The 19344-nt window shown below is 42.2% G+C and overlaps 1 protein-coding gene across 1 annotated transcript in view; it reads left to right on the top strand.

Moving 5' to 3' along the window:
• The first annotated feature begins 6737 nt into the window (after positions 1-6737).
• nudt14 (nudix (nucleoside diphosphate linked moiety X)-type motif 14) overlaps positions 6738-19344 on the top strand; it is a 55004-nt gene continuing 42397 nt past the window's right edge. The window contains exon 1 of the mRNA XM_036581721.1: positions 6738-6898. Within this exon, the coding sequence (XP_036437614.1) occupies positions 6818-6898 (81 nt within the window). The 5' untranslated portion in view covers positions 6738-6817. The remainder of the gene's footprint in view (positions 6899-19344) is intronic.

Below are 19344 nucleotides of genomic sequence, written 5' to 3'. Positions count from 1 at the left end.
CTTCTTAAAGTAGTTGAATTCACTCACTTGGAGTGTCTGGACACTTGGGCCATATAATGTCTTTCAAAATGCAAAATATAAGTTAATCAGTATATAGTATGAAAATATGTTTCTGTATGATATTGTAGCATCAGTGCAGAAGAAGATGCGGACAACCTTGTATGTCCGGGCAAATGTTCTTTTATTTCTTAATGGGCACTTCTACAGAGGCAAGGAAATGCTACCCCAGCGCTACCTCAGTGCTATGGACATGACACATGAGGAGGTTATACACTTCCGTAAGCCCACCCTCCTCTGACACAATTTCAACTACTTCACGAATAACAACGACAATGACATCAACAACACTAATAAGTGCCTTTTTTACTGGTGTGGTGCATCCCGAGAGCCATTTTGCACGGCCTGTGGCAGACACCACAATATTTAGAAGAATCATTTCTGACCCCCTCATAGATCTATGCTAGCTAACATGGGCATCTGTTAACTGACAGAATCAGCCATTATACCACTTTGTTACACACCCAGATGGCTACATGGCTATGCAATCTCCAGACAATCGGCCCAAAACTTAGATGGTTGCACCATTTGGGAGACTCCGTTTAAAGAACCTTTTAAAAGTTTAAAGAACCTCCACAAAATGCAAACATTATCAACTAAAGCTTTTTCCGATAACTGCAGATCAATACGAAGAACCTTTTAGGAAGCTTTATTTTTAGCACTGTAGCTAGCTAGACAAACAGATAGATAGACTGTTTTTCAGACATAGATGTAGCTGTATGGTTTCATGTAGAGCTAAAGGCTGTAAGTTGACATAGTAATATTAATAGTTAATTCATTTACAGTGGCATATGATTACTGTTATATAATTTGCATAATGTTTTGGTTTGTGATTAAAACAGCCAAGCATATGAGAATGGAATTGGTTTGAGAGAGACCCAGGGAGAGCTTGCATATGAATTTTCTCATGTGACCCTGGGGGATCATGGGCCAATTACATGCTGCCGGTGTCTGTGACCTTGACCCCACAGTCAAAAAGGTCCCCAAGCGATGTCTTCAAAGAGCAATTAGCTGTCGCCCCACTTCCTGAAATCATCTCAGCCGTCCTCCATCAACAGAGATACTCTTAACCTGCCACAGACCACCCTGCTGGGGAGGGGGGGGTGTATGTAGGCACTTTATTTCAAGAGCTTACCTAATATAAAACAGTGTGTCACCTTCATCAATGTTTTCATCGTTGCAGCTTGGAGCTCATATAAGATCATTCAGTTTTACCTTTGGGCAAAACACTGGACCCAATACTTCATTCACTTTTTTCCATTTTCATTTCTACCTTGAATGTTCCCTGGCAGAAACTGGGCCATTTTAAGCCTATTTTCAGCTCTTCCGCAGAGGGACACGACCACAAAGTGTCTTGGTTTGTGCCGTGACAGCTAAATTAATTTCTTCACCTATTAAACCGCAGTATGCTGCATTGCAACGAATCTAAGCTGCATGTGTGGGATAGAGGAATGTGGTTAACAACATGTGAACCTCAAAATAACTGTCTTGCAAGATCTTCAATTTGCAGAGGGAGAGAAAAAGAGAGAGTACAATGCCTGAATGAATTAAAGACTACTCACTAAGCCTCGCTTGAGGATGAGAGGCTAAGCTCCTTCAGCTGGGTTTAATGTAGACTAGCTGAGGCGTATGGTAAGATAAGCAGGCTGGAGTCACCATGACATACAGCTTATCTCTGCACATAAACCATCTAAACCTCTTCCCTCCCCCCTTTTTTACATTCAGAGTATTCAAACTTCATGGTTTTAAGTTTAGCAAGCAAATTAAATCAATTCATTGAGGGAAAACAGAGAGTCTCAAACTGAGAATAAAAATCAGTGACAGAATTAGGATCTTAAAGGCTCCCCTCCCAAAATCAATGAATAAAAAACTGCAATCTTATTTGCTTGTTTATTCATTACTGTTAAGTAACTCAAATGAGTTGGAGTTCTCCTGTGATCCTCTATGTGCAAAGCTATTTATCTGGGCAGTAAATGTTTATATATTCCATACAACATTAATAAACGGTCCATGTGGTGGACATGTAAAGTACAAGCTCAGTGATACATTTAAGCTGCCTGAATGGAAACGTTGTACATGACTGAAGACTGTCCTGTTGGTTCTGTTGGTGTAAAATCAGTTGTAAGATGGCTCTGCTAGGAAGCAGAACTTGGGCTGTTTTTGTAAGCAAGTGCAGAACGTGCCATCATTAATGAAATTGGTTAGTTAGATAGCAGATCAACAATTGGTGGTGGATTAACTTGCTATGTCCTGATGGGGTTTAAAGTCTACAGCAGTAGCAGCTAGCTAGAGTGACCAGGTGAGTAGAGGAGGCCAAAGTTTACTATCTTTATGTTAATTCCACCCATATCTGAGATCCAGTTGCCTTTAAATTATGAAATGTGCCATAGAACAAAAGACATTGTCACAAGCTGTTTATGTTCACAGTTGATTGCAGCTGATAGCTCAGAATGGATTCCAATACCCAGGTATGTCAAAGTCAGACTATTGTTGTGTGAAGACATCGCTGTGGGTCTGAAATGAGGTGTAGCTGTCAAGAGGCTGTTACTAAAAAAGGAACTAGACAAAAAGACAGTATAAAATGAGTGATATCTAAAAGAATTTTTGGTCCCACTTTATATTAAGTGTCTCTAATAACTGTATATTTACACATAAATAACATATACAACAAAAATGTAACTACTGTGTTACAGATAGATTACAGAACTACAGCCTATGTGTGTATCCTTTTGATACCCTACAGATTAGAAGTCTTTTCCAGCAGTAAAAGGAAGTATGTTTTATATAAAATTACATTTATGTTTTAAATCATTACTATGGAATAACTGTGTTGTACAAGGTAACCCAATCACATTACATTGATTAATACCATTCTGTAATTACACTGCACCTATATAACAACTACATGGACCTTTCCTGTAGTGTAGTGTTAAAGTTACACTTTAAAATAAGTGGACAGTTCCTGTGTAGTTGGTATGCAGGTACTGCGTAATAAAGGAGTGGTAATATAAACATTGCTTTGGGGGAAATGCAACACATTTAATTAACATCATAAACGTTAGATTTTAAGATAAGTGGACATCTGCTGTTCTGTCACATATATGTCCACAGCACTAGCAATATAAATGCTAGCTAAATGTTAGGAAAGCTGGCAGATACAGTGTCAGTAATGTTTTAATGTAAGTTATTACATACTTCCTTTTACTGCTGTTAAAACTGCTGTTCCATCCTGAATACAAATGTAATTATATTTGTGTTATTACCCTTGTGTAATTACATGAGAGAGAATAGGCTGTTACAACTATCAAGATACACTCGTTTAATTACATGAGGCAAAACTGAAGTTAATACATATGTGTAATTACATAAGCTGTACTTCTGTAATCCATCTGTAACAGTGACTAAATCATTAGTAGTTACATTGTTGTTACAAATGTTGTTCACATGTAACTACACAGTTATTAGAGATACTTAATATAAAGTGGAAACGAGTTTTTTTCCTGTGCTAAAACAAAATGAATTCAGCATACCTACCATTCTCAACCACCATCCCTATCATCCCCCTTGATAATATTTCATTCAAAGAGGCCATTAAGTACAAGTTATTCATTTTTCAGGAGATATTTCTAAAGCGATTAGACATAAAATAATGCACTTGCATAAGTAAGGAGAAAGTCAAAGGACCTGGTAGACCAGCAACTGTTAAAGACCTGGTAGACAAACAGCACTTAAAGCTTTCATCATTGAGTGATTGGAGAAAATTAAGCTCCATTCATGCTTCAGATCTGAAAAAAAATCCACAGGTGTTTCTGTCCATCCTTCCAGTATGAGTTTCTTGTAGACAACAATGAGATCAGAAGGAAAGACAGAGGAGAGTTTAACTGCTCATATATCTCTCCGAAACAAAAGACCCCAGTAATCTCACGTGTCTCCTCTTGAGTTTGAATAGAGATCTCAGTAAACTCACACAATGTGTTCAGATTCGCCAAAACAATAGCACTCATCTTCATCTGCGACTAAACTCTCATCCCTCCTTTATCTCTCCCCTGGTCTCATATCTGCTTTTTGTCTGATACTATCTCTTCTAAAGAATTGAAGGAGAATCACCATTAAGTTTTCAGAGCCATCAAAGAGCAACATTTAAGTAATAACATTTTCCTTTGGGATGTACTTATGTGTATAATACACACATACAAATCACTCCATTTGAATTCATGAACTGAAATGTCACTATGGTGACCAAAATTATCCACATTCAAGAGCCTGAAAAAGGCCTCACCACAAAGTGTCTTAAAGCTTCATACAGGGTGGCAGTGTGAATGTTCTGAAACACAGAAAGAGGAGCTTGGAAAATGTTACACTCTTGAACCTCATGGCCACAGCTGTAAATGGGCCAGCAGGATCTAACAATGAATACTTTATGACTACACACATTTAAATGCTCCAAATGGTTTGTGTATATGTAAATAATGCAAGCAGAACCAGTTAGTATTCACAAAGCAGCCTTTCTCAGTTAGCCACATGAGTCAAAAGTCAAGCCTGTGCAGTAAGAGAAGAGGCAGGAGGCATTCTTATTTGGCACTCCTCATTTTGGCTTAAAATAGATATCCAGCTTACAGAGAAGTCCTGGTTTGTGAAATGCCCTGGAATCAGGATCTTCTTTAGTGTTCGCCAAGTACAAGATGTGCAAGGAATTTTATCTTGGAGCAGGTGTCAAAATAAATGAAAGTAAAATTAATTATTTTATGTATATATATACATGTATATATATATATATATTATATATATATATATATATATATTATATATATATATATATATATATGTGTATATGTGTGTGTGTGTGTGTGTGTATACACTGATCAGGCATAACATCATGACCACCTCCTTGTTTCTACGCTCATTGTCCATTTTATCAGCTCCACTTACTATATAGGTGCACTTTGTAGTTCTACAATTACAGACTGTAGTCCATCTGTTTCTCTGCATACTTTGTTAGCCCCCTTTTACCCTGTTTTTCAGTGGTCAGGACCCCCATGGACCCTCACAGAGCAGGTTCTATTTGGGTGGTGGATCATTCTCAGCACTGCAGTAACACTCACATGGTGGTGGTGTGTTAGTGTGTGTTGTGCTGGTATGAGTGGATCATTCTCAGCACTGCTGTGGGGGAAAAGGGGGCTAACAAAGTATGCAGAGAAACAGATGGACTCCACGACCCAGAAGGATAAGTGATTTAAAAAATGTGTGTGTGTGTGTATATTTATGTATATATATATGTATACACACGTGTGTGTGCATATATATATGCACACACACATTTTCTAAACCACTTATCCTTCTGGGTCGCGGATGGTTGCTATCTCAGCTGTTATCTGTTATCAGGCGGAAGGCACCCTGGACAGGTCGCCAGTCCATCGCAGGGCAGACAGACAGACAGACAGACATACACATTCACACTCACAATCACACACACATTCACAGCTAGGGGCAATTTAGCGTGTCCAGTTGGCCTGACTGCATGTCTTTGGACTGCAGTACCAGAGTACCTGGAGGAAAGCAGTGCTGCTGCAGTTTTTAAACCCTGTGTCCACTCACTGTCCACTCTATACTCCCATATTTGCTGCACAGTTTGTGTTAGTCATCCTCTAGTCCTTCATCAGTGGTCACAGGATGCTGCCCACAGGACGCTGTTGGTGTTGTATATTTTTGCTTCTCAGTCCAGCAGAGACACTGAGGTGTTTAAAAACTCCAGCAGCACTGCTGTATCTGATCCACTCGTACCAGCGCAACACACACAAACACACCATCACCACGTCAGTGTCACTGCAGTGCTAAGAATGTTCCACCACCCAAATAATACCTGCTCTGTGGTGGCCCTGGGAGGTCACCATGCCCAATGCTAGGTCACCTATAGGCTATAAAGCTCTCCAGCACTGAGCTGGGGAGCGGTAAATTTGTGTTCTAGTGATATCCAATATCTTTGGGATGAGTTGGAGTGGAGTTTGTGATCCAGAACTAATCATCCAGCATCAGTACCTGACCTCACTAAAGCTCTTCTGGCTGAATGCAATCAAATCCTCACAGCAACATTAAAACATCTCGTGCAAAGCCTTCTCAGAAGAGTTGCTGTTACTGTAGCAAAGGGGTGATGGGGGGGTGGGGAATTCAGAAGAAATAGAAGGTGTCTACACACTTTTGGACACCAAGAACTAGAGGGTGGGTATTCTAACAGATTTATCAGTCCTGTGACTTTAAATTACAGCTTTAATTAAAAACCAACCAGATCAATATTCCTGAGTAACAGACTGTGCAGGTACTGCTGTGTTTCGAGTTCTGCGCGCGCAGGCAGGTGTGTTGCGCTCCACGCATGGTAGAAGCCGAATAATCATTAACAGCGCATTTGACGGTTTCGGCGTGATTGACTGTGGTTGGCGGGAAGAAGCTGGCAATAAACTGGCGCCATCAAACACCTGCGCGGCAAAACGCGCCCTAGTTTCCACCCTGGGCGGGAAACCGTGTTCTCCCCCGCTTCTTTTCTGTGAATGGCTTCTCATTACCGTGTTACAAGTCAGTCTTCACCTTGAACGGCTGCACCGAAGCCTCGCTGACGTTTCGTCTTGAAAACACATGCGCGAAAGCCGACGCTCTTCTTCTGCCCCTCACAGGCTTCCGTACTCAGTCCGTCTCCTCCACTGTAGGCTAATCTGCGGCTCGGCTAAGCTGTGGTGAGAAGCGCCGGTGGGCAGCTCTCTCTGATACAATGGAGCAGATTAATAATATCCAGGTCGTTCCGTGCACCAACTCGAATTACCTGAAACCGTTCACGGTGCATTATAGCCAGGTGAGTCCGACATAAAAGGCCACTTGTGCGGTGTCCGCGGTCGTAGCACTCGGGTTTTGTTGCTAGCAGCCCAGCCCCCATTCATCACCAGCTCTCACTGTGAAGCATCGCGGCTCCCGGATTGCATGATCCTGACAGTTATTCGCGCTGTGTGCTTCGCAGAGATGATGTCGAAATCGAGTGCTTTTAGCTGAGGTTTGACGAGCGCCGAGCAGCTCGCTAGTTACGTAGGGAAATCCCTTTCTCCACTTTGTCCATCATGCACATGCTTCCTATTAGAGGCAGCCGAGCTCATTTAAATAGATCTCCTGATGCCCACGGTATTGCACTCGGTGAACTGAACAGTCTAAACACTTGATCGGCATGTGGTGTGATAGGAGAAGGACCACTTGCATCCGAAAAAGAGGAACATGCATGCTGCAGTGTAGCATCTGCCTAAATGTTACTAAATATTGAAGACCCGTTAGACTGCAGGGCCACGGATTTTTAACAGTTTCTGCATAATTCAGTTGTTGTGATGTATATAAAGTAATTCAGAGTGGTTTGATATAAAATGGTGCGCTGTGGAGAAATGTAACCTACACAGTGTTTTTTTCCTTTTATCAGTGGTGGTGATAGGAACCAGAGGTCACAACAGGCGAATATAGCCATTTCATTTTTTTCAATGTGTTATTATTTCATTTACCCAAAACGACCCGTGAAACTCCACATCTCTTCTGAGACAACTTTCAGTATGCAATGTTGGTAAATTAAAAAAAGAAGATCCACCATCTTTGTAGACATGGTGTGGTGCCACTTTATCTTTTCTGCTACCAATGTTGAAAGCTTGTGTCAGATCTGATATTTTTTCTTTAAAAACTGCTAAACTTAATAAAAAAGCTATTTTGAGTTGAAGAACTTCACCTAAGATTAACATTTTTAATCATTTTCACCCCCCTCCCCACATTACAGCATTTTCTGTTGGCATCAGCCTGGCAGTTATACTTAAGGATACCAATTTTCCCATCTCTACTTTGTTTACACGAGAATAAGTTATGCAGAAATTTTGAAAAAATCAGTGGAATTCCCCTGTAAAGCTGAGCAGGAACCTACACATGCAGAAATCAAACTGTTCCTGTTTTAAACTTTCTTTTTGTGGCAAGAAATATGTTTCTCTTTTCCTCTCATAACCTGCAAACTCTCATCTGTGGTCAGCGTGTTCGGTTGTGGACAGTATGACTAATGAAGAATAGGAGTCAGATGACTTTGCTTATGGCCTTTTCAGATCAGGTGTAGGAGGTCTGCTATCTTGTTTCCATAACTTACGAAGTTCCACGAATCTTATTTGAACTAAATTTTAAACGTTCCTTTCCTCACCGCCCTTGTTGTCCCTTCATGGTTTCCTTATTTCTGACATTTCATTCGGCCTGTCTATAAATTGCCAGAGCTGCAGAAGAGATTTCATCAAATCCATAGACGTTTCCTGAGTTAACGTCATTTTTCCTTCTGTTGTCCTGGCATGCATTTAGACCTTTGTTTTCTTGGGGGGCACCTGTGGGTGTTTCCTCCCTGATTGTTCCACAGCATCTGCGCTTGGCAATCTGTGCATTTCACACTATGCAGTAAGGCTTCCTCTTGCTGTAGTTAAAGTGGCAATCCCCACTTTTAGGCCCATTGTTTTTAGCGAGATGTCTTAGTCATCCACGTCCGCTGCTTGCTGCTGGTATGGGTGGAATGCATGGTGCAATCACGCCAGATGCTCATGGGACTGTCATTCACTGTTGTAATGCAGGGTTGTCAAGGTGACGCACATCACACTAGCAAGTCACTCTCGGACCACTTTCAGCTCACGTGTCGCCCGCATCGAATGTGCGGTCAGTCCAGCCCAAGGTTATTGCCGAAACTGGACTCGGGGCATACAGTGCTGGAAAGCTGCTGGTTAGGCTGTTCAGTTAATGAAATTATAAATGCGCTGTTTTAAAAACGTCAAGGTTAAAGATACAGTGAGTGAGTGTCATTGGCATATTACCTGTAGTATGACTGATTGTCATGGAACCCTAGTGGAAACGCGCTGTGTACGTATTTTATCAAGGCCTCCTTGGGCCATTACTTCATGACTGTAGTTAATGGTAATGTTTAAAATTGAACTCGTCTTCACATTATTAATAGAAAATTGACTAATTGACCTAACTGACCGAAAACTGAAAAAGATTGACAGTGAATAAAAACGGTTTATATAAAATAAACTTAATAAAATGATTACAGCATGTAGGCTACAGTGTGTGCCCTGGAATCAGTTCTCTCAAAAACAGGGAGTGGCTGGTCATCTAAGACAATGATTTCCATTATTTTTAGTTCTGATTTGAACTATGGCTCTGTCGTTTGAGAGTTTTTTATCATTTCAAAAGCTGTGGCTGCAGATAGCATTGGTGTGCTTGCAGAACCTTGATTTCTGCCTCTGTTGTTGTTTTGTTGTGTTCTGTATATCAAGTGACATGTCTTGTTTTCCATTAGTATCAAACCTGTAATGGAGAATTTGGTGGGCTTTGTATCTCCTCTTGATTAACATAGATTTAAAATCGCTGTTCTAATGTCCTTTGTAGAAACCGGGAGTTGCTCACGGCCAACATTTTCACTGTTTGAATACATCTGTGTTTGACTCAGGGGAGTAAAGGGAACACTATTTTCTGTTTTTCACTATTTTTCTTTGCGGGGGCAAGAATTTTGGTGCCTCCCTATATGTTACTATTTCTGTGCTTTGACATGTCTTATTAAACTCACCTGGCAATCATCCAGGAAGACCCCCGTGATCTGAGGCAGGTGTACAAGCTGGTGGCGGCAGCTTGACCTTTATTTTATTTATTTTGTTGTCATTTTTATTTCGGAAGTCAGTGTAAAAAGGTGTGAGAGTTTGAGAGTTTGTAAAATATAAATGCCAGAAACAGCTCAAATGAAATGAATGTCAAAAAATGTTGGAGCCACTCCACGGCACATTTTGAAATCTATGTTGATAGCTGTGTTTAGATATTTTGTTTTGTTATCCGCTGATTTGGGGGAGACTTTTTCTAGTAGGGGACGTTGTGCCGCAATAGAGGGAGAGCTAAAAAGTTTAAAATGCTGTATATTTAATCCACAAAGTACCTTGCTGGTAGAGAAAAAGAGCCGTTTAAACTCAAATTCCTTCAGCAACTGTGGAGAATAAGTGGCATCTATATATCTCCCCCTCCTCTTGGCTTTTGCAGCAACAGCAGCAGCTGCATCACTGAGTCATTGCGCTGTGCCACCCACACGTCCCTGCTGGCACTCTGTATCAGGAAAATGCTGCTGCCAACCTTTACCTTCCTGCACTACCGCTGCCTCACTTGCTCCTCATCTGGGTCACCTTTCCACCACACCCTCAACAGGTTTAACCTGAGGCTTCAGCTTTCTCCTGTGAGATAGTTGATGTTATTTGTCACCCGCCAAGGGCTAAAGTCGTGGGATTAGCTGTCGATTCCCTCGCAATTAAAATCCATTGCCAGGCATCCTCTTTGTGGGCCTTTACTTGGCTGTGTGTTCTTTTTCTTAGCTCAGTGCTCACGCCTGGGCCTTGTATTGTATTGTGCATGCAGTGGCTTGGTCACATATGAGACAGTATGAAGCTGTGAATTTGTACTTGAGCACTAAGTTGTGCTAGGTTGCAATGTCTCCAATGCAATTATAGCCATTTTATCTACCATGAAAAAACAAAACAAAAAAAAAACAGTGAACCCACACATTATTTTTATATGTAATGGTGATAAATAGTACTATTGTTAAAAAAAAGTAAAAAATAAAAGACCAAATGTACTATGGTAAAACAGTGCCTTACACATAACACAGCATATTTGTAACCATTTTGTGCAATAACTCTCTGTGTTTGGAACAGGGATGTCAAACTCAACCACTAAAAGGTCCTTTGACCTCAAGAAATCCTTGGGTCTAAGAATGTCTGTATTTTTATTTTATTTTTAAATAATAATGACCTGAACTGGCCATTGTTTATTCAAAATACGACAAAACGTCAACAGCAAAATATAGGCACTTGTAAACTTTGAAATATTACACGAATACTTGAAGTATTAAAAAATACATAATTAAATAACTACATTTTATATACATTTTATGGACAAAAGTATTGGGATACCTACAGGACATTTTATGACATCTCATTGTAAATCCATAGGCATTAATATGGAGTTGGTCCCCCTTTTGCAGCTATAATAGCTTCCCCTCTTCTGGGTATGTTTCTACAAGATTTTGGAGTGTGTCTGTGGGAATTTTGTGGGAACATTCATCCAGAAGAGCATTTGTGAGGTCAGACACTGATATTGGACGAGAGGGCCTGGCAATCTCAGTTCTAAAGGTCCTAAAGTTGTTCAGTGGGGTTAATGTCAGGGCTCTGTGCGGGCCAGTCAAGTTCTTTCACACCAAACTCCCCAACCCTTCCCCAAACTGTTCCCACAAAGTTGGAAGCATAGATTTGTCCAAAATGTCTTGGTATGCTGACACATTAAGATTTCCCTTCACTGGAACTAAGGGGCCTAAACCCTGAAGGCAGCCCCGTAGCATTATCTGTCCTCCACCAAACTTTACAGTTGGCACAATGCAGTCAGGCAGGTAACGTTCTCCTGGCATTCGTCAAACTTAGACTCGTCCATCAGACTGGCAGATAGAGAAGCATGATTCGTCACTCCACAGAATACGTTTCCACTGCTCCAGAGTCCAGTGGCGGCATGCTTTACACCACTATGTCTGAGGCTTGGCATTGTGCATTTTGATCTTAGGCTTATGTGTAGCTGCTCAGTCCTGGAAACCCATTTTGTGAAGCTCCTAACGCATCGTTCTTTTGCTGATGTTGCTTCCAGAGGCAATTTGTAACACTTTAGTGAGTGATTCAAGAAAGAATAGCACCCAGCTACCTCTCTCTGCCAGTTTGAATGGTTTATCGCTTCGTGGCTAAGCTGTTGTTGCTCCTCGGTGCTTCCATTTCACAATAACAGCACTTACAGGTGACAGGGGCAGGTCTAGCAGAACAGGAATTTCACAAACTGACTTGTGGCAGACGTGGCATCCATCCAGTGTTACGTTTAAAGTCGCTGAGCTCATCAATACGACTCATTTTATAAATATATGTATATTTATTTGTATTTATTATATATATATACACCGATCACATTATGTGCACCTCCTTGTTTCTACGCTCATTGTCCATTTTATCAGCTCCACTTACTATATAGGTGCACTTTGTAGTTCTACAGTTACAGACTGTAGCCCATCTGTTTCTCTGTATACTTTGTTAGCCCCTTTTACCCTGTTCTTCAGTGGTCAGGACCCCCATGGACCCTCACAGAGCAGGTACTATTTGGGTGGTGGATCATTCTCAGCACTGCAGTAACACTGACGTGGTGGTGGTGTGTTAGTGTGTGTTGTGCTGGTCTGAGTGGATCAGACACAGCAGTGCTGCTGGAGTTTTTAAACACTGTGTCCACTCACTGTCCACTCTATTAGACACTCCTACCCTGTCAGTCCACCTTGTAGATGTAAAGTCAGAGACGATAGCTCATCTGCTGCTGCACAGTTTGTGTTGGTCATCCTCTAGTCCTTCATCAGTGGTCACAGGACAGTGCCCACAGGACACTGTTGGGTGGTTATTTTTGATTGGTGGACTATTCTCAGTCCAGCAGTGACAATGAGGTGTTTAAAAACTCCAGCAGCACTGCTGTGTCTGATCCACTCAGACCAGTGCAACACACACTAACACACCACCACCACCATGTCAGTGTTACTGCAGTGCTGAGAATGATCCACCACCCAAATAGAACCTGCTCTGTGAGGGTCCATGGGGGTCCTGACCACTGAAGAACAGGGTTAAAGGGGGCTAACAAAGTATGCAGAGAAACAGATTCTACAAAAATTGTAGAAACATTAAACCTCTTTAAATGTCCCCAGGACATTTTAAACCTACCTGATTGTTTGATTTAGACATCTGGCATCTTTACTGCAAGTTCGTTCATTCTTGGGATCAATTTCTGAGCTGCTAAGGGTTTATATTGGTTGTTGAACTGCACCTAAAGCGCAGCTAGTGTGGTTGGTGCAGTATGACTGGTGTGGAATTGTGGTGTAATTGCTGTTCCATAGATTGTTGTTGGGGGAGGGGGGTGGGAGCACACATTGTTACAGTGCATGCTGGGGATTGTAGTGCAGCATATTGCGAAACAGGCTAATATTAATAGAAAATCAGGTTTCACAGGTCGTATAGGGCTGTGCCGCAGGCCTGATCTGGTTCCCGTCACCACCACTGTGAACAGTTCCAACTCTGTTTCCCATCTTAATGGTTAAATTATGCAGAAATTTACTTAAAAATATTATTTTTTAATTAACAAGGAATTGTCTTTTAACAAATCTCTGAGATGTTGATGCCAAAGACCTACCTGATGTTTTGTGAAAAGATTCCTAGGAAGCAGTGTAGGCACACATTCACAACAAAAGGGTTGTGGTTGGCAGTTTGCATCTCAGGTACTGTAATCATCAAATGCTCATCCGTTAGGGTCCTCTGGTGGATTAAGCCTCAATTAATTAGTCGACCGGTCGCATAATGAAATTCGGTCCACACTCCCAGAGTGGTTCTCCTGCGGAGCTGCGAGTCGCTCGTGTTCCGTGAACGAGCAGCTGAGCCAACACGGTCAACTGCTCCAGCTGCCAGCCTGCTGCTTTAGCCACGGGGGTCCGAGCCAGGGAGGAGGGATATCAAAGGAGAGCGTGTTGCGGAGAGAGGGGGAGTTGCTGGATTAGGGCAAGGGGCCGGTGGGTGGACAACGGTGTGCATCGGGTGGGGAAGAACAGATGAGCAACAATAGGGCCAGGCAGGCTGGAGCGAACAGAGGGGTGAGGAGGCCATGGGAAACGTGTGGCAGTCAGCGGCCCAGCACCAGGCCGCTGGGCGCGCTCAATAGGCACAGGAAATGGGATTTGCACGAGACAGATGTGCAGGAGAGAGAACAGAGGTGATGAATGCATTAAGGCCCAATGAGCGAGATGAAGGTGAGAGTGGCCAGTATGTGCTTCCCATGAAAGCTGCTTTGGCTGGCCCAGTGCGTAGACCAGTGCTCTTCATAGAAGACCTCTAAAACAATCTGAGAAGAAAGGAGGAGTCATTTCATATTGAGTAGCCTATCTAGTGAGGCTGGTCTAGTGAGTCTGAGCTGATGTTTGTATTTTTTGTATATAATACAGCTGCACAGTAAACGCTTCAGGTACAGTAAAGGTAGTAAGTCCAGTTTAGGTGAAATGTGTTAGGTTGCCAGTTACGTTAAAGACTACTGTAAAAGATTTTATTTTATTATGTGCTGAGACGTTTACCAAGTGTTTTTATGACCATATTATGCTGCCTTGAATACACTACTTTATTATTTTAAGTTGCTTCAACATGAACAGAGTTCTCTTTTCTCCCAGCTTTGGACGTGTTGTTACTCGTACTGAAGGACCATATTAGCTGTGTTTAAAAGAATAGTTTGGCAGAAAATCAGATGTACATGATTATCCACTTACTCCAAATTCTGTAAGGTTTCTGAATGACAGAGGGCCACAGCTGGCAGTTGTTTATAACAGTTATTTATAATAAGATTGCCATATTGAACATATGCCTGTGTGATGTGACGCAGAGAGAAATCTGTGGCCTAAAGTAGTTACTTTAAGTCGCCTCTATTACAGCAGCACAAATAGATCAAATAGGATAACCTAGTGGGATAAAGTAGGTTTAAAAAGGATCGAAATTAGATTAGGCTTTATATATCCAGTCCGTTAAAAAACAAAAAAACACCTGGTTTGGCTTCAGTAATGGTTCTTTCGGGTTGGATCAGGACCTCTGTTGGGAAAGAGCAAGGTGCTTCAGCTAAACATTAAAGGATCTCGAAGCGGATAGTATGTTGAAATCTCAAATGGCTGCTCCTCTGAGCCTTGTTAAGTTGCCTTGGAGAGCAGATGGACAGGTGGCCAGTGAGGTCAACGATGACCTTTGACCCCTTCTGGTGGTAGGGCGTGTGGTCTTTGTTGACCCACTGCTCATCAGCTGTGGGGAAGGAAAGGTGAGATGCTCACTTGCTCTTCAGTCTCATTGTTTTGGAGGCCAGCTTGTTGAGGCAATGAAGAGCCCCTGCCACTTTCGTTTGCTTGCTCGTTGTCTCGTGCCGATAGACGTCTATTTTTGCACACTGTGTGTGTTCTATTTTATCATTAGAGGCATCCTTTTGTGGCGTGGTCTGGCCTAGTTATTACTTCGGAACTCCTGGGAGATTTGCAGTGGGAACGTGCCACCAGTAGCGCGAGCAGCGCTGCCACCCATCTTATGGGAGTCAGTGAGTTGAAAAGCCATGTCTTTTTCCCAACATTGTATGGCCTTCGCTTTCTAGTAACCTCAAACCACTTCCTCAGCCCGGCTGAGATCTATGAGCTCTATAATGGTGAGAGTTGGGTGGCGACTGGGGCCGAGAACATTTTCCCACTGTATTGCCGTAGCCTCGGCCCTGTGGCCGGGGGTTTTCGGCCGCCATTCAGGGCATTGTATTTGCGTCCTGTGTATCACTTCCCTGTGAGATTGTGGATTGTTCATGGGAACAATGATGTTTGGGGCTCTGAAAAGCTTCATAAATCACTCACGTGGTAATATAAAGTACAGTGTTGTCTCCCTTTAGATGAGGGGTGTAATGTTCTGATAGGCAGCTTTTCCCAAGTTAAGGCAGGACCCTGCGACAAACAAAATGTCCCCTAAATAGAACTCTACGCTGGCTTCGGAAGGGGCCCGGGATATATTGTGCTGCCACATCAGAAGATTGATCAGCTTTGTTTTGCCATCCATCAAGCTGATGTATAATTGAACCTCTAAACGGGGCAGCAGCAGGATCATGGAAGGGCTGAGAAGGGTCTCTAAGCTTCTAGTCCATACTGGACTGTGGATGGAGGCTTGGGGGCTAACATCTCCACCTGTGGGATGGGTCAGAATGGAGAGTGGAGGTGGTGAGGGGGGAGTAGAGTAGAGACAGCAGATGGGGACAAAGAGGTTGAGCTCTTTCTTTCTTTGAGCGCTTCTGTCTTTCCTTTCGGCCATGCCTCTGTCCTTTGGTGTCCAAGAAAAAGAAAAAAGAAAAAGCCCTTTGAAACTGAAGTCCCATCGTCCAGGCCTACCTATGTCTTTTACGTGCACCGCTGTGTTGTTTGGATTGGGCTGTAATAAAAACGCTCCTTAATTAATCTTTATTGCTCATTTTGTTTCTTCTCCTTTTACCCAGCAGTGCTCCAGCATGCACGAATGCCCCCGCTGTCCATGTGCAGAGACAGCCTGTGCCCCAGTGAGGAAGCGTCCTCTGGTTGTTTACGCAGTGAGGGCTTTGTTTGATGGCTGGTGGGTTCAGTTACACTGGTTGCTACTTGATGTAATTATGGCCTTATTATTTACCTTAGTGATCTGGATTGTTTATGCTGAAGCAGTGCTGAGAACTCCACTAACCTGTGTACGCAAGTGAGATGACGTGAGTGGGTGTGCGCCATTGTTTGTGTGAGGAGTGGAAATATCAAATTACTCTTGATGAAGGTAACGCACACATTCGCTGAAAGGAAAGAAAAACACAAATATATTTGTTTTGGGATGTCTGTGTAAACACTGTTGTTGTTCTTCTCGGGTTTTGACTCTTGGACAGTGTCCATTCGGGGTTTGCTTTGGATAATGCTGTAGATCTGAGGACCGTCGTTGGTGCTTGTGGTCACTTTAAAAGCGATTGATTGTTCAGCCAAAAAAACGGATTTATGCAATTTTCTCATTATCCAAATTGTCGTTGCAATACTAATGTAATTTGCAATCAAGGCCTTTGTTTCCCACCTTCTGCTGTACAGCTTGTCAAGATCACACTCCATTGCCAATGTAGCACCAAGACACGTCCACTGATTGCTTCTTTAGATTTGCACTAAAACTGTGAGGCTAATGTAGCTAAAATGGACAAAAGCATGGACAAAGTAAAAGTGGCAGCTACTACTACAAAACCAAAAAAACCCTTATTGGTAAGCCTGTCCACTTGGCATCTTGGCAGCTGCCCTGGTAGTTATTTCCGTTTATACAAGACCAGGTTTCTACATACATGAATGGGGGGAGACCGACGCTGCTGAGCAGGAATCAGATTGATTTGATTTCCTGTCAAAAAAAAGTTATTTTTCCAGCATCAGAAAAAAGTAGAAAAACTGTATTATAAAAACAGCATATTACACAGAAGCCTGAAAATAATATATCATAAAATAATGTCATGTAACATTATTATTATCATATAATATTTAATATCAATATTACAAATTTTCAGTCATTACTGTGTTCATAATTTGTCTCTATTACAGCCTCCATTCTTTTTGGGCGACGTTCAGTTTCTCAAAGAAATCTGCAGGGATATTTTTCACACCTCCAAAGTTCAGTCTTAGAAGGTTGTTACATTTTCTGCTTCTCATGATTCAGCTAAACCCAAACACATTCAGTGATGAGGCCTGGACTCTGGGACGGTCAGTCCATTGTTCTGAGAACACCAACAGCTTCATGGTTTGATATGCAAATGTTAACCTGTTTCCTTTTCATGAGTGGAACTTCATTTTTTTGTGTCTTTTAAAGATGAAAGCTTTAAGTGCTGTTTCTTTGGTGGTTTAACAAGCCTTGCGCAGATCTGTCTGTGCCACTTGACACAGCTAGTCTATATGTGTTAGAGTTGGGGCAGAAGCAGCCCTGATAACCATGTAGTTTAGCTGAGCAGTTTAGACTCACAGTTTAAAACTGCAGCTTGTCTCTTCAGCCAGCGCTGCATTGCTGAACTTAAACGTAATCGGCTGAAAGGCAGACAGTGATGAGCTGTTTCTTTACTTTTGACTGCAGTTTTAATAAGCTATTATTATCTTATTAAAGATAATAATAAAGAAAATTAGTGTCTAGTCACATGGAGGTACTTCCGTGGATGTAGTGTATGTTCTCTCTCGTATTTGTACCTGATGGTCACGCTGCCCACTTAGCTTGATTTCAGATGTCACAATCAAAACCGTATGTTTGGATGCCGTTAAAGTGAAGTGTTTTCATAGTTTTTAATTTTTGTGGTTGTGCACGACACTGTACTGCGGTCTCCGCTATATGAAGTTCCCTCTTTCAGGCATGTGAAGTAAAAGGGCTGTGGAAACGTCACCAAGCCAACTAATTGAGAACTCGATATCGATATTGATAATGTTGATTAGTTGTTGCAGCCTTATTGTTACACATTTTTTCTAAAATAATGTATTTATCATGCTGTTGTGGCTACTATGGGGGCTTTCCTCACTTACACCTTTTCCAACAAGGTGATTAGCTCTTTTTAAGGATGGGACTTCCTGCAGTACATGTGACATGCTGAATGTTACGATCTACCCCATTCATATTTTAAGTGCAGCCCCGCTAATGAAATCTATGGTGGTACTTTTGTCCAGTTTTATAGGTAACAGTACATTAAACAGAACCATGTAAGCAGGTCTGTCTGAGATTACTAAACAACTCTACACAGTTTAGGGCAAGTGTATGATTACTTAGAAATGCAGTTCGCATGATACTAATTGTGTGGTTACTTGTTGGCTGCATTAGCTTCAGAGCTCCAGTCCAAAGCTGAAGAATCCAGGCAGCAAACATGTCTTGGCACACTGTGTTTGGGCTAAGGAGAAATTGAAATTAGATTTTGGTTGATTTAAATACAATCAAGCCAATCAAACAATGACTTCGGTGCTTTTGAATGCACTGGGAGGAGCTGCTAGCTGCCTCCATCTTTCCTCCCGTCTGTAATCTCTGCAGGGGTTTAATTGCCACCTGCACTCCTCAGCCACACACCCAGTGAGCATCTCTCTCCCCATGAATACACATTAGTAATATGGGTGGAGTGTGATTGCCTGGTGGGGATGGAGTGTGATGAGGGCTTTAAATCCTGGGAAGTTGTACAGCACATGGTGGGAATTAAAAGGCCCCGATTGTAAATGGCAGCATGACGGCAATTGAATTCCCGCCAGCTGCCAGGGTCACAGCATTATAAACTGGGAGCTGATGGTAATTAGACTTTAAGCACCCAAAAGAACAAGGTCTGCCTCTCTATCCCCATTCACTTCTGAGCCTTTATTGCAAGGAAGGCCAGCGGAGCACATTAATTTTGAGGTCCAGCGACCCCCTCTTGGGCTTATAATCTGTATCGTAATCCATGTTGCTGGTGATTCCCAGGGTCCCAAAGGGCTTTTCTTGCTGACCTATTGAGTGGCCCTGAAAATGAGGAGCCCCTGCCATCTGTGCACACGCCTTGACTCCCAGAACAGTGCTCAGCCTCGTGGAGTGGCATACAAAAGTGACTGTGACTCCAGAAGGTCATTTTAGGCAAGTGTTCCTCAGCAGAGACTGAGAGGTGTTCTGGAATAGAAAA

The sequence above is a fragment of the Colossoma macropomum genome, unplaced genomic scaffold (assembly GCF_904425465.1).
Source record: "Colossoma macropomum unplaced genomic scaffold, Colossoma_macropomum, whole genome shotgun sequence".
Taxonomy (NCBI): Eukaryota; Metazoa; Chordata; class Actinopteri; order Characiformes; family Serrasalmidae; genus Colossoma; species Colossoma macropomum.
This window is presented reverse-complemented; position numbering and strand designations above follow the sequence as displayed.